The sequence below is a fragment of the Zootoca vivipara genome, chromosome 13, assembly GCF_965207765.1.
Source record: "Zootoca vivipara chromosome 13, rZooViv2.hap1.1, whole genome shotgun sequence".
Classification (NCBI taxonomy): Eukaryota; Metazoa; Chordata; class Lepidosauria; order Squamata; family Lacertidae; genus Zootoca; species Zootoca vivipara.
Genome location: NC_142596.1, coordinates 13640493 through 13655603, shown reverse-complemented (window position 1 = coordinate 13655603; position 15111 = coordinate 13640493). Strand labels below are relative to the sequence as shown.

The 15111-nt window shown below is 43.3% G+C and overlaps 1 protein-coding gene across 3 annotated transcripts in view; it reads left to right on the top strand.

Annotated features, from left to right (window-relative positions):
• SHC4 (SHC adaptor protein 4) overlaps positions 1–15111 on the top strand; it is a 51707-nt gene that overhangs the window by 11665 nt on the left and 24931 nt on the right. For 2 of the 3 annotated variants that reach the window (XM_035131330.3, XM_088656572.1), the window contains exon 2: positions 6897–6967. In XM_035131330.3, the coding sequence (XP_034987221.3) occupies positions 6897–6967 (71 nt within the window). Of the gene's footprint in view, positions 1–6847; positions 6968–15111 lie in introns of all 3 variants that reach the window. The other variant, XM_088656573.1, reaches the window with a different exon arrangement.

Here is a 15111-nt window from a genome sequence, read left to right as displayed (position 1 = left end):
TTATTATTATTATTATTATATTTAAATGTATGCCATGTGTCATAGTGTACCCTAGCATTTCACATTTCACCGGGGAGGCTCATTTTGAACTGTTGGCAACAGATTGCAGGACAAAATCATGTTCCCCACCCCCAAACAATATATTTAACCTAAGAAACAAAGGCTCTCCTGGCTTTAAAAACTGGGGAGGGCAGAGTAAATCTTATGTAGCATTCAGCAGACAAGAACTTCCCACAATGTATCATATGGAGCAGTGCAGAGTTGGGTAGTACATAAGAAGTTGTCTTATCCAAGGTCAGTTTGTTCCTCTAGCCCAGTGCTGTCTACTCTGACTGGCAGCAGCTCTCCAGAAACAAAGGCAAAGGTGTCTCCCATCACCTGCTCTCTGAGCCTTTGAGCAGATGGTTCCAAGGGTTGAACATGAGACTGTATTATACCAAAGAGAATGAAAAGAATGGGGTTAACAATTGTGTCTAAACTGCAAAATGTTGGAGGGTATTTTCTTCTTGGAGACAAATGCCCTGTTGCAGGGATGGGGAAGCTGTGACCCTCCAGATGTGCTCTTTAGTCCCAGCCAAAATAGCCAACAACTAGGGATGATGGGAGCTGCAGGCAGTAACATCTGCAGGGCCGCCATCTCCCCATCCTTGCTTTGTCACATACTATCACTTTTAAGGGGTAGAAGAAAATAAACTGACCCTCCCTCCGCCACATACACACACAGAAAGGTCCTTCCTTGTGCACCCAGGTTCATGCTGCTTCCATTTAATCTAAACAATTTGTGTGTGGACATCAGTAATGCAAATGTGGCATTGCTCCTAAGACATTGCCCCCCTCGCTTTCATTGGTATCTTACCTTGGCTCAAGACAGAATGCATAAGGGTCCAAGGCAGTCTCCCCTCGGGGCGCTGTCTGGGCCCAGACATAATCCTGCATGGCTTCAGTGTGGTTCTATATTTTTGCCTTTCGATCCACCCAAGACTCTCATGGGGAGGAAATGAACTTCAAGTGACTCAGTGTTTCTCAAACTCATCTATGATTCAGGAGCTGGGGGAATATATTTTTAGCTTCTCCCTCTCTTTCAGATCCACTGCGCTGGGTGCAAACATTTAATTATAATATCCAAATGTGTTTGTCAGTACACTTGAGAGCACAGGTGTCTGCTTGAGGACCCTTGCAACTCCAAGCCTTACCAAAGAAATGGACAAAGAGAGAGTGGGCTGCAGCTGTTCCATCTGCTTCCTTTGTAATTACTCCTGATGAGTTGTGGTTTGGCATCCCGTGGGTGACTGACCTGGCAAAGAAGCCTGCCAGATGTGCTTGCTCTTTGGCATTCGATACTGAGTCCCTTACTGAATGGCAAAGTGGCCTGTGCACTGAGGAAATAGATCAGTTAAGCGTCACAGGAGGACATGGAATTTCCAGGGACTAGCATGATACAGTAGACGCCAGCGCTTTGAAGCTACCAGGGGATCTACTGAGGAGGTCAGCTGGATCTAGACAGAAACAAAGGTGTTTGGCAGGGGTCAGCAATGTGATGGCTGTTCCAGGGTCTCCAATGGTTTCTCCAAAACATAGATATTTCCTCAAAAAAATCACAGTGCACAAGAATACTGCTTGCTGTTCCCGCTCAGATCCTGTTTGCACTGGGTCATATTACCAGCACATTAGAAAAGCTTGCTGGATCAGGCCAAGGGCCCATCTAGTCCAGCAGCCTGTTCACACATACACAGCATTTTTAAACCTAAAAAAGGAGAGGGATGCAAACCCTCAATTCTTTCTCAAACCTAAAGACGTACAGTGGTACCTTGGTTTAAGAACAGCCCTGTTTACGAACTATTTGGTATAAGAACTCCGCAAAACCGGAAGTAGTGTTCCGGTTAGCGAATTTTACCTCGGTCTACGAACGGAAGCCGAACGGTGGAAGGGCACCAGCTGTGGGAGGCCTCATTAGGGAAAGTGCGTCTTGGTTTAAGAATGGAATTCTGGAACGGATTAAGTTCGTAAACCGAGGTACCACTGTACACCCTTTCTTATCTGCAGTTTTCCAAACTTGAATACAACATGATGGCAAACAGAGCATTTTTAAACCTCTCCCACATTGAACATGCTCACATTTCACTGGATTTCAGGACTGGACACCCACCTTCCCCATCTGTTCTGAACAGAGGAGGTGGAAAGAGCTTCTCTCTGTGAGTGAGTCTTGTGGTGGCAGGTATAGGTGACTTTCCCCCCATGGATGTAGCTGCTGAAATGCCTACACCATTTTGTGCTTCTATCTCTTTTTTCAGCCCTTAAGGAAAATCCACACTGGAGAGTTAAGGCATATTCAATGCATGTTTTAAAGCGCATGGCCTTCCCCAAAGAAACCTGGGAGATGTTGTACTTTCACCCTCACAGAGCTACAATTCCTAGCACCCTTAACAAACTACACTTCCCAGGATTCTTCAGGAGAAACCGCGTGCTCTAAATGTGCACTGAATGTGCTTTAAATGTGTGACGTGGTCCCACTTATATTTTGGAGAAAGATGTTGGCCCATATGGCTTGGCTTGCTTGCACTAGTCATTTGTCGGGGGGCTCCTCTGTGCACTCTGTTTGCATGCCATGTCTTCTCTTTGCTTTTTAATATGTCCCCCTAATAGTTTCTTGCTCAGAAACTCTCAAGATCCTGAAGCCGGCCCTGTTATCTCTGGTGAATACAGCAGAATCTCAGCACTACAGACCTCAGAGATATAGCCCTAGGATGAGTCATAGCTCAGAGGCAGAGTACATGTTCTGCATGCAGAAAGTCACAGGCTGACCAAGTTATCTGTAGCTAAAAGCAGCTGGTGAAAGAGTCAAAGTCAACATTACTGGGCTAGTCAGACCAGTGATTTTATACATTATAAAGCAACTTCACAAACTAAAAGGTTTGCTGAATTACTCCACCATAGCACAAACGGGATGCAGTTAACATGCTTTGTGGTATATGATGAACTTCTCAATATAAGTTGCTGCTCCTACTGAAAGATCCCAATAAGTTTAGAACAGCAGAATCTCTTGTTCAGGTACTTAGTAGCATGTCCTAAGATTAATAGAAATTCTATGGATTACATAGTGATCCTGGTTTTCTTCTATGGTTTCGTGTGATTTGATATTTTTTAATTGGTTCTGTAACAATTGTAAAATTTAATGACCGTGCAATGTTTGTTTCCTTGACATACAACTAAATCTGTATAATGGCAAGTGGCCATATCAGATTAAGTGATGATGACACATACGGTAGATCCATAGAATCATGGAACTGTAGAGTTGGAAGGGACCACAGGGGTCATCTAGTCCAACCCCTGCAATGCAGGAATATTTTTGCCCAATAGGGGCTCGAACCCATGACCCTGAGAGCCTCATGCTCTACCAACTGAACTATCCATGCAAATTACTAACCTAGAATTTGATGCCTGTCACCAAACTAAGCTAATGTGTCACCCCTAGTTTAGAGAAAACAATAATGGCTACCCCCTCCTTTTCTAACTTAAAACCAGAACTCCTCTGTTTTTCATCAACTTCAGTGCATGGCTCCAAAATATCTGTTAACTAATGCTGTGTTCTGGTCCAGTGCTTTTTTCTGGGGGGGACACAGGGGTATACATACCCCTAAACATTTTGTGAATCTTTGTGTTTTTGTCCATTTACTGTATTTATTTCCCCTGATGTGAACTATAAAACGGTGGTTTTCTTGAGTCAAAATGAGAGTACCCCTAAACTTTTTTTTTTTTAGAAAAAATGCACTGGGTTCACACCTCCCTCCTTTTGAAGTGGAGGAATGGGGGCAAGGGAAAACAACAGGTAAAATTCATTCTTTCCCACTGTTATTGATTTATTTAAAACATTTTCACCCTGCTCTTCAGCCAAAAAAGCTGTATTTTATAGCTTTTATCCTATGCTGAACACATACCATACCTCTTTGCCCTGGCCTTCGACACCTGAAATAATTTTAAGGCCCACCTATTCTTCTGATTGTACAGTCATACCTCAGTTTAAGTACACTTCGGTTTGAATACTTTCAGTTTAAGTACTCCACGGACCCATCTGGAATTGATTAATCCACTTTCCATTACTTTCAATGGGAAAGTTTGCTTCAGGTTAAGTACGCTTCAGGTTAAGTACTCTGCGAACCGTCTGGAACAGATTAATCCACTTTCCATTACTTTCAATGGGAAAGTTCGCTTCAGGTTAAGTACGCTTCAGGTTAAGTACAGACTTCCGGAACCAATTGTGTACTTAAACCGAGGTACCACTGTATTTGTTTTAACTCATTTCAATACAGTGGTATCTTGGGTTACAAACACTTCGGGTTACAAACGCCACTAACCCGGAAGTAGTACCTTGGGTTGTTGAGAACTTTGCCCCAGGATGAGAAGGAAATCGCACAGCGGCGGCAGTGGAAGGCCCTATTAGTAAAAGCGCGCCTCAGGTTAAGAACGGTTTCGGGTTAAGAACGGACCTCCGGAACAAATTAAGTTTGTAACCCGAGGTACCACTGTATTTTATTTTTGTACTTTGTCACTCACCTTGGGACCTTATGATGAATAAATAATGCCATTCCTAAAGCGGCTTATAGTAATCAGGCGTGAAATCTAAAAGACACGACACACAAGGAAAAGGGAATGGGAAGGGAAGAGAAAACAAGCAAACTCAATCACCAGTTCTTAAATTTACAAAGGTCCTATAAGAACAGCCGAGGAGAAGAGGAGACAAAAAGAGCTGGCATCTCAGCAGAGCCAATGGGGTGGCCCTGCTTCCCATCTTTCCCTGTGCTGCAACAGTCTGGTGAAGACTGATAGCAAAGCAAAGGTCACCTAGTGTCTCTGGGATTTCCCACACGACCCTCAGACTTCCTCAGGGCCATTGGTGTTTGCCCCACCTTGCTGCCTTCCGGAGCCAGTTCTACCCATTTTTCTCAACTCCCTTCCTATTGAAAACTACTGCCATTGATAGTCCCAGGAGCTGGAGTCACCCATTGACGCTTTTTTTTAAAAAAAAACCAGATCCCAAGCGAAGCTCTTTTATTAATGTATTATCCCCGTTCAAGCTTTTAAATGAAACTGGCTTTTGTGAAATGCTGGTAAGATTAACTCTGCTCAGGATAATTTATGGCAAAACCCCTGGTATTGATTTCTCTTCTCTCTCACACCCTCCCCACCCCAACCTTGCAGTTTTTGCTCAGCGTAGCTTCCCACACAGATGTGTGCAGCGTGATCTTACTCACAGTCATATGATCTCAAACTGTGACTCACCTACTCCTCCGAATCTTTGGCTTTATCAAGGATGGCGAAGCACAGCCCCGCCAGTTTGCAAGATTTCTGCTCTTAACAGAAAACAGAGCACGTATATAAAAACACTGTTGCCTCCCTTTCATAGCATAGATCGTAAAGGTAAAGGTAAAGGGACCCCTGACCATTAGGTCCAGTCGTGACCGACTCTGGGGTTGCGCGCTCATCTCGCATTATTGGCCGAGGGAGCCGGCGTATAGCTTCCAGGTCATGTGGCCAGCATGACAAAGCCGCTACTGGCAAACCAGAGCAGCACATGGAAACGCCGTTTTACCTTCCCGCTGTAGCGGTTCCTATTTATCTACTTGCATTTTGACGTGCTTTCGAACTGCTAGGTTGGCAGGAGCTGGGACCAAGCAACGGGAGCTCACCCCGTCACAGGGATTCGAACCGCCGACCTTCTGATCAGCAAGCCCTAGGCTCAGTGGTTTAACCACAGCGCCACCTGGGTCCCTTCAGCATAGATCGTACACGTTGTTTAATGGATATATGATCTCAAGGGGAATTTTTTCAAATGTGTGAATCAAAAATACTCCCCTCCCCCCCTTAAAATCTACATCTTAGACTTGGGAGCTAATTGCAGGATGTCTACTTATATGAAATGCATTGCAACTTCTTTGGTTTTACATTATATATGATGCCATATTAGGGATGGAAACACTGATTCTGTTTGCATCTAAAGGTGACTCCGTCCATATGGAAACTGAAACACAGCCATCCTTCAGAATCCAGATTTTGCACTACAATTCTCCCAACTGACTTCCCCCCCCTTTTCTTTTCAGAAATACATATATTAGGGGAAAGTGTGCATAAGAATGAATATTTTAGAAAATAATAGCATACACAAACACACTAGATAAGGAAAAAAATTGCTTACAGAAATGTATACATTAGTCAACGTTAGGAATAGTCAGGTCTAATTTTGGTTCTCCCACTTTCTCATTTTTCGAACCATAAATTCAGTTTTCCACGTTTCTGCAGCATAGATAGATAAATAGATAGATATAATTCTCAAGAATATGCATCACAATTTTAGTGTGAATTTGTCCTAGCACGCACATTTTTGTATGCAGTTTTGACTAATGTACACATTTTTGTAAGCAATTTGCCTTAATATAATGCATTTTGTATGTTATTTTCACCAATAAATTCATTTTTATGCACACTTTCCCCTAATACATGCACTTCTGACGGTCAGGAAAAATGAGAAAACATTTTTATTTACCCGGGAGTTTGATGGCTGGAATACCTTGTTCTTGGCAACCCTGAAATCACTGGATAAGGTTATATTTTTAACTGAAACTGTTTTTAGAATGTTTTAATTGCTTTTAGAATGCTTTTTTATTGTCTTGTTTTGAATGTGTTTGCTACTCTAGGCTCCTTCAGGTGGAAGGGCTGGATATAAATTCCCTAAATAATCATAAACGGGGAGATTTTGGAATGGGGTTATGTATTCCTGTGCTATCATTTTAAATTAAGGAATATATCTTTTGAATGTTTTCTGATTGGAACTTCTTTCTCTTTATTTTTCTAGATAATTTTTAAACAGCTGTGATTTCTCTCTCTCTCAATATTTACTCTAGTATATGGGCTGTATTGAAGTCTTGCAGTCAATGAGATCTCTGGATTTTGGCACTCGGACACAAGTTACCAGGTAAGTGGTTGAAGTTTGAAAGTAGCAGCTTACTAAATAGTGAATCATTTATTTTGCAGGCAGAAGTGATTGCTTTTCAAATTCTACTGACTTTTTAACGTAGTCCTCTTTGTTCTGTTTGAGGCTACAATAGCAGCTCATAGGGCCGGCCCGCTCATGAGGTTAGCTGAGGCAATCACCTCGGGTAGCAAATCTAGTATCTGAGAAGCACAACACACACCACCCGATTTTCTCTAGCCTCCTATTCTCCTGCTAGCTTCCTGGGCTGTCCTGGCAGCTCACAAAGTGTAGACATCAATAAATGAAAAATTCAGCCATGTGCAAATATTATCACGTGGGAACTTGCCCATTCTTATTTTTACTGTAATTTTCAAGAGGGTAAGAAAAACAATAATCCTTTTTGGAAAAGTGGGAGAACTGGCTTTTAAAAAATCATTACTACAGTCTAAATGAAAAAGAGAGAGGGCCTTATTGTTGGTGGCTCCTGGCTCTGGAATCTCTCCCTAGGGAGGTCTGCCTGGCACCCAAGTTAAGATTTTTTCTGTTTTCACAGGCCTCTCAAGATCTAATTTTAAGTCCCTGTGGTACAGCTGATAGTTGTAAAATATGAACGTATCTGATAGCTGTTTTTGTTCTGCACTGTATGCACTATTTTATTGTGCCTGTTTTGTATTTAGGCCTTTATGCTGGTCATTTCAAGATTATTGTGGTTTTATCAGAGCATGCTTTTATTTATTTTTATTTGCATTACACCTAGAGAAGATATTTTATGAGGTGTCTCATAAGTATATATAAAACACCCTGCTTTTCCCTTTAAGCCAGGCATGTCAAACCTGCGGCCCTCCAGATGTTTTGGACTACAATTCCCATCTTCCCCAACCACTGGTCCTGCTAGCTAGGGATCATGGGAGTTGTAGGCCAAAACATCTGGAGGGCCGCATGTTTGACATGCCTGCTTTAAGCCATCTGTGGCACCATTGTGAGTCTACCTCTTGGTGGGGGGTGGACAACTTTCATGCAGGGCAAAAGAGTTTAATCAGCTATTTACATTTTAAAAGAAAACAAATTGCACCCTTACCGGTAATTGCTTCCATGCACTTAACACCACAACTAGCTTGGCCCTTAAAGGGAGGAAGAGAATCAGTGGTAACCACAATTAATAGTTGGCTAGTATGCCAATCCAAAGCTTGGGTAACCTTGAAAATCTCATTTAAAAACTTCTGTTGTACAGATTTCTGATATGCTTAGTCATATTCTGTACAGGCTACATATGGCTCTGCTTCATGTCATGCCATGGAAGGTTGTGCCAAAATTCCATTTTTTTCTCAGACAATTCAACATTAACTTTATGCCATATGTACATCTGATGGATTCCAAACTGTGCTGTAATCCTTGTAACATTGTGCTTATCAGCTCCCCAATGGTTGTGAATGATGATTTCTGAACACACAAACCTAACCTAATAATAACACAAACAGCCCTTTTTCCAGTGAGACACAGTTCGGAAACATACATCCTATTGCATATCATAGAAGAATATTCCGAATTGATCAGAAAGAATGAGAGTTTTCAACTCTAGATCAGAGATTCTATCTATCCCACTATATGGGTAGTAAAGGTAAAGGTAAAGGGACCCCTGACCATTAGGTCCAGTCGTGACCGACTCTGGGGTTGCGCGCTCATCTCGCATTATTGGCCGAGGGAGCCGGCGTATAGCTTCCAGGTCATGTGGCCAGCATGACAAAGCTGCTTCTGGCAAACCAGAGCAGGACATGGAAACGCCGTTTACCTTCCCGCTGTAGCGGTTCCTATTTATCTACTTGCATTTTGACGTGCTTTCGAACTGCTAGGTTGGCAGGAGCTGGGACCAAGCAACGGGAGCTCACCCCGTCACAGGGATTCGAACTGCCGACCTTCTGATCAGCAAGCCCTAGGCTCAGTGGTTTAACCACAGCGCCACCTGGGTCCCCATATGGGTAGTAAAACCTCACAAATATTGTCTCCTTCAGCCAAATCATATGGTAGTAGTAATAATAATAAATAATAATAATAATAATAATTTATATCCCAGCCACTCTAGGAGGCTTCCAACAGAACACCAAAATACGATAATCTATTAAACATTAAAAGCTTCCCTAAACAGGGCTGCCTTCAGATGTCTTCTACAAGTCATTGCAGGAGATCTTGGGGTCTCTACCAGGCCCCGGTGAAGAAGGTGGTTCCAATAGGTTGCAAACCACCTGAAAGCATCTCCTGCTGCTGTTTTCTGCAGAAGGTCCTCTTCGCCGTCGCCATTGCCACTTGGTAGCTCGATGCTGAGCTCTAGCCCGTGTCCGGTCTGATTCAGAATGAGTTATCCACCACCGGCGCTCTAGCCGTCAGAACAATTGTTTCATCGCACTTAGCTCCGGGGAAAACCACAGGGCTGTCTGGGCTCCATGCAATCAGAGAGGGCGCTTCGGAGCCAGACGACTAGCCCTGGTTAACTCCGCATTCCAGCAGGCCACCAGAGGATCAGCTGAAAAGCCATCAACATGGGATAAAACATCCCCTACCACTCTCTGGAAGCCGATTGGATCCATTAAGTGGTGGGGGCGGACCATCCATAACGTTATTCACACGTTACCCGAGTTACATGCATCTTTATACACCTCATATGACTGGAGAACTCCATTGCTAAATCCAAAGGAGTGCAGATTTCGAAGGGTGGATGTGTTTTGGTCCCCGTATTGTTTGGAATGTGTGGATGAAGTCTGTTCACTTAAATGGGAAGTGAATGAAATTTCTCCCTCCTTCTTAACCAAGAGGGATCTGTCCAGGCATGTAGTTGGTGAAGCTGAGTGTCCACATTGTGATGTTCATATGAACCCCACCGAACAGATACTGAATGCCTCTTTTGATGTAGATGAGGATGTACATCTTCTTCCAGGACTTCTAGTCATTGTAGATGCCTGGTTGCATGCAACTAGAACTGGCTTGGGAGGCTGACATTTACAATGGGCACCAGACCATTTGGATCACTGCCCCATTTTCTTCTGTTTTTGCATGCATGGTCTGGGGAAAATAATCAGTCTAGAAAATACGTTTGGCTGCTCTTTTGTCTCTCAAGTTGCCACGCAGAACATATTATTGTGGCATGGTCCCTGTTTATATCACTACTATTTATCAAAGTGATATTGGAAGGGGAATGGCATTCAGTGGTTGGTGTAGAATGCATTTTGTTTTATAGGCTGGCAAGTTTCAGGCTTCAGCTTAGAAAGCCGCAAAGAGCCTGTGGCTAGATATTATTTCACTAATATATTGCCCACCACCAATCATACGAATGAATATCATAAAATGTCTCCATTCAGCAGGAAGCAATAAAGACAACCCATGGTTCCCTGAAGGCTATTTAAGCATGAACTACACTGTTCTGTATGTCATCTTGAGACGTCTGTAACTTCCTCTGCAAACAGATTTTCTGCCCTACAGTGCTTACAAGGAAGCACAGATGTGGTATTCCTATGTTAAATCTAACATTGGAATTAACTGCTCCTGTCTTTCACTTCCACATGTTGGAGGAGAATCTCATGTGCCTTTCCTCTGAGCAGGCATGCTTTCCTAGGCTCTGGTCAGATAGGAGTGTGTCTTTCAAGATTCTAGTTTTTTCTTTGCTCCCCCCCCCCCCAAAGCTTGGTGAAATTGATAGTGGCATGAAGGATTCTGAGGCAACATCTTCTTAATATTTTGACTTTTGTGCCACACAGCACAATTGTAGGAAATTGTCAGAGCAGGGACATCATTCAGAGGATGGCAGAGGGCGAGCAGGTTTCTCTCTCTCCCATTTTTCAGGCCACATGTCATTAACCTATATATTTGATCATTGTGAAGAATATAAAAAACGCCACAAAAGCTCTGAAAACAGTTGCTTTTTAGAAAGTTCATCTTCAATACATCCAGGAGCAGACCTTTGGACCTTTCTGTGAATTTCTTCCCACCCTCATGCTGAAACCTCAACATTGTGTCTGGGTGAAAACATACACACAGAATAATGAGGGAGCAGGATCAGGAAGAGAAAAGAGAGAGTCAGGACTTCTTTAAAAGGAATTGCAAACTGATAGGGAACATAAGGTTAGAAAGATAAGAAACTGAAATTGACATTCACCCATACCTAACTTAAATAATGCAATTGTGACAAAGGATGCTATTGCACACTGAGGCCATAGCACAGCAGTGGAAGACCCCCGTGGTTCCCACAGGGCACTAAACCCTACACGCTCAGCTGCCTTAAGCACACAGTTTGCTTGTGTCCAGTCTGGCAGGAAAGGGAAGGGTCATCACTTAGTAGCAGAGCATCTTCTTTGCATACAGGATAGTCCCAGGCTCCATACCCAGAATCTCCAGGTCTGGCTGGGAAAGATTCTCTCTTTGAAATCCTGGAGAGCTGTGGCCAAGTCAGTGTAGATCAGGTTGGGTGGTGCTTGGTGGGGTTGATGAGAGTTGTAGTTCAGCAATATCTGGAGGCCCAGAGGTTCCCAACACCTGGTGCAAACAATACTTAAACTAGACTAGAGGAACCAATGGTTTGATTCCGTACAGGGCAGCTTCTTATGTTCTTGTGAGAGTTGCATCTGTTAGAAGGCCTGTGTCCAGGGGTATCCCTTACCACCTGCTAGGAGATATTACGTATATTTTGGTGACTGGGATGCTGGATTAAGGAGCACGAGGTGGGGCAACACCTATTTGCACATTCCACTACATTTGTGGATACATATCCAATATACACGGGGGTTTCTAGTCATGCCAGTGGTATATCTTGCTTCCAACCAAGGAATCTCCTTTGTCTGATAGGAGTGAGTGCCCAAGGACACATAGTGAAGGATAGCACCCCTAGCAAGAGACAAACAGTGGAAAGAAGAATCCAGTGGGTAGGGTGGGCTAGATTTCTTTTGTATTTCCAACATCAATAAAGAAGATGCAGAAATGGATTGAAGACTGTGCCTAGTTATTTAAAGAGGCTTCTGCATTAAAGCTGAAGCAATGCCTTTGAAAATGAATTGTTACAAGCTTAAGTCATTAAAGCTCCCATTCAGCCTTAATGGATTGCTCATACTTGGGAGTCGGAAGCTTTTTGCTGTTGCAATTAACTTATGCATATCGTTAAGTTTGCAACAACAACAATGAAAAAGGATTGTATACCCAACACTTAAATAAACATTTCAAATTTGCATTCTACCATACAGTAGTAGAAGCAAGCTCTATCTCATTCTGGAAAGCAAAAAGAAGTGAAGGTAAACATTAAGTTGCCGCTTACACATTGAAACACTCCTAAATAATTTTAAAACTTCTGTGTGCCGTAGTATATATTCTTCCACATCATCCCAATTTCCATGAGCAGTGCAAGGTTCCAGGGGTTCCGGGTGCTTACCTGGTTTTGTGCTTCCGTTGGGAAGATCAAGGCACAGCAGTGGCTAGCGTCTTTAAAAAGTAACACTTATTTACACCTAGATGCAGTTTGGGGGGGGGGGGGTATGGAGTATCTTGGCAAGGCTGGGGCCTGGAATCCTGAGCAGAAGCATTGTACTGTAACGTACTATTGCAGGGCTCACTTGTATACAACTGCAGGTATGTACACACACATGTCTACACACAATGGTGGAGTCAAGGGAGGCAGTGTGTGCATAAACTCTATGTAGATGTTAACCTGATCATCTTTTGGTTAAGAAGGGGGCCTGCCACTACAGTGCCAATTCTCTTTCTGTTACATGTACTGTATATTTCATGCACATAGCTTGAACACCTGCATAGGACTTAATGCACAGACTGTCATTGCAACCTGTGGCACTGCTACATTTTAATACCTGCTGTGGATACCCTAGGCCTAGTATAATATACACCAGTATTTTTTTACAAGTGTCACAGAACCAGATACAATTCAGTATGTGTTCATTGCAATGCAATTCTATATATGTCTTCCCGGAAGTGAGCACCATTGAGTTCAATGGGCTTTACTCCTGGGTCAATGTGTTTGGATTACAGCAGTAGAAATGCTTGGACATAGGGCACTAATCCTTTCCGGCTAGTCTCAGGGGGATGGGAATATCCACTCTATTCCCATTTGGGACAGATCTTTAGGAATGTAACACTTGCAAGCAACAGCTCTTGGTTCTATGTTTTGAACTGAGTTGTTTTTTGTAATAGAATTTGGAAACCAAATTAAGATTTAAAAGTTAGCGTGCATGTGATCTGGCTGTCATCCCTTTATTAGTACACAGTTCATGATTTTACTGAATTGTTTGGTTTGGGTTCTCTCGTGTTCTGCCTTGCTGATAGTAGTTTTGGGACCTTTACGGGATAACAAAGTTGGGATCTATACCTTGTTGGATAGCTACATTAAACCTTGAAAGCAGCTAGGCAAAACCTCTAGGTTTAGAAGGCATCTGAAATTGTGGGGCTAACTGGATAAGGCTGATTTTATCTTGATGATTAGACTTTCTACTTTGTCAATGCATACAATCCCTTTCTGTTCTGTGGGTGAAGGAAGGGCCTCAGATGCTTAAAATCGAATCTTCAACAGCATTCTTATTCACTTACATCAGCCCACCTCCTTGCTCCCAGCCTCATTTGGAGAAACAATAAACAAAGTGGGCCAGTGTTCGTTGCAAGATTGCCTCTCCTCCTCAACAAAATTCTTTTTTCTAGACAGTCTAGAAGACCGCAGGCTCCAGGGGTGGCAAGTTCCTTGACACCCAAAAGAACTTCATATGCTTTTAGCATGAAATGGTTGTTTTCATGCAGTTTCAGGGCAATAAAAGTAACAAATTCCTCATATGCTGGATAAAATCAAATTGGTTTTGCGATTTCCACCTCTGTGTGTAATTGTCAGGCTATATAGACAATTTAAACAGCTGGGGGAGGGCAGAACAGAACTGTTTCAAGAGTTCAAGGCTATTCCATAAGATCCCCCCACCTGACCTAGAGAAAACAAGGTGTGAGTGTGTGGGTGTGTACACGCCAGGTTTCCCAAAGTAACCAGCACATAAGCTTGTATGTATGTATGTATGTATGTATGTATGTATGTATGTATGTATGTATGTGTCTGTTTGTCTACCTACAATATTGTAATTACAAGAAGGAAAGAATACAAAACAGAGTTGCCCTTGGTAACTGCAATATTATTGCTCTTGCCTGAAAGCGATACCAGTTGACAAAACAGGGCAGTGGTATGGCAGCCGATGTTGGGCAATGTCGTTCTTGCCAATTTCCCTCAGAAATAGCTCAAAAACGTCCAATTTACAACAACTTTGGGTTTTCATTTTTTTTTGAAATATGGCAACCCTACCCTAATGTAGTACCACTTTGTGGCATTGCGAACCCAGAAACCTCTTCAAAGGGGGCAACGGAGGCCCTGGCAGTACCCAAGGAACCTGGGTGCTGATAGCAGGATGGCTTGATTGTACTTCTGTTGCCTTTTTTTATTGCTTTACGCTGTACTCAGAGCTGTCTTTCCCATTGGGTTTACTGGCGCGTTATGCCAGGACGCTGGCCTCTCAGGAGCGGCCCAGCAAGTGGGGGAGCTGCGCAGCTTTGCCGGCGGCCTCCCCTTTCCCTCCTGCAAGCCCACCAGCTGCGCCCCGTCAACCATATGGCTGGTGGGCGTGCAGCTTGCCTCCCAAGCCTCCACGGGAGGAGAGCGATTCCCGCAGAGGCTTAGGATGGAAGCTGCGCCCTGCCAACTATATGGCTGGCGGATGTGCAGCTTCCTTCCCAAGCCTCCGCAGGAGGAGAGCGATCCCCACAGAGGCTTGGGAAAAGGTTGACAACTCTGGGAAACGGGGGGGGGGCCTCCGGAGGGATCTTTGCACCACAGCACCGGATATGCTTAAGACGGCCCTGGCTGTACTTTTAACTATTCTTTATACAACAACACTTTGGCAGCCAGGCATCCAAAAAGCCTTTTTAAATTTTCTTTTAAGATCACGGGTGCCAAAGCAACTCAAATTCCATGCCAGGAAAAGCAGTACCCTGCAATCTATATAAATTAAGCATGTTTGCATATTTTATATTTATTTTTGCATCACTTGGCTACTGCTAGTTATAACTATCTCGGTCCCCTGCAAACCTTATTTAGCCAGTCCTCTGCTTTCTGAAATATCACTGTGTGT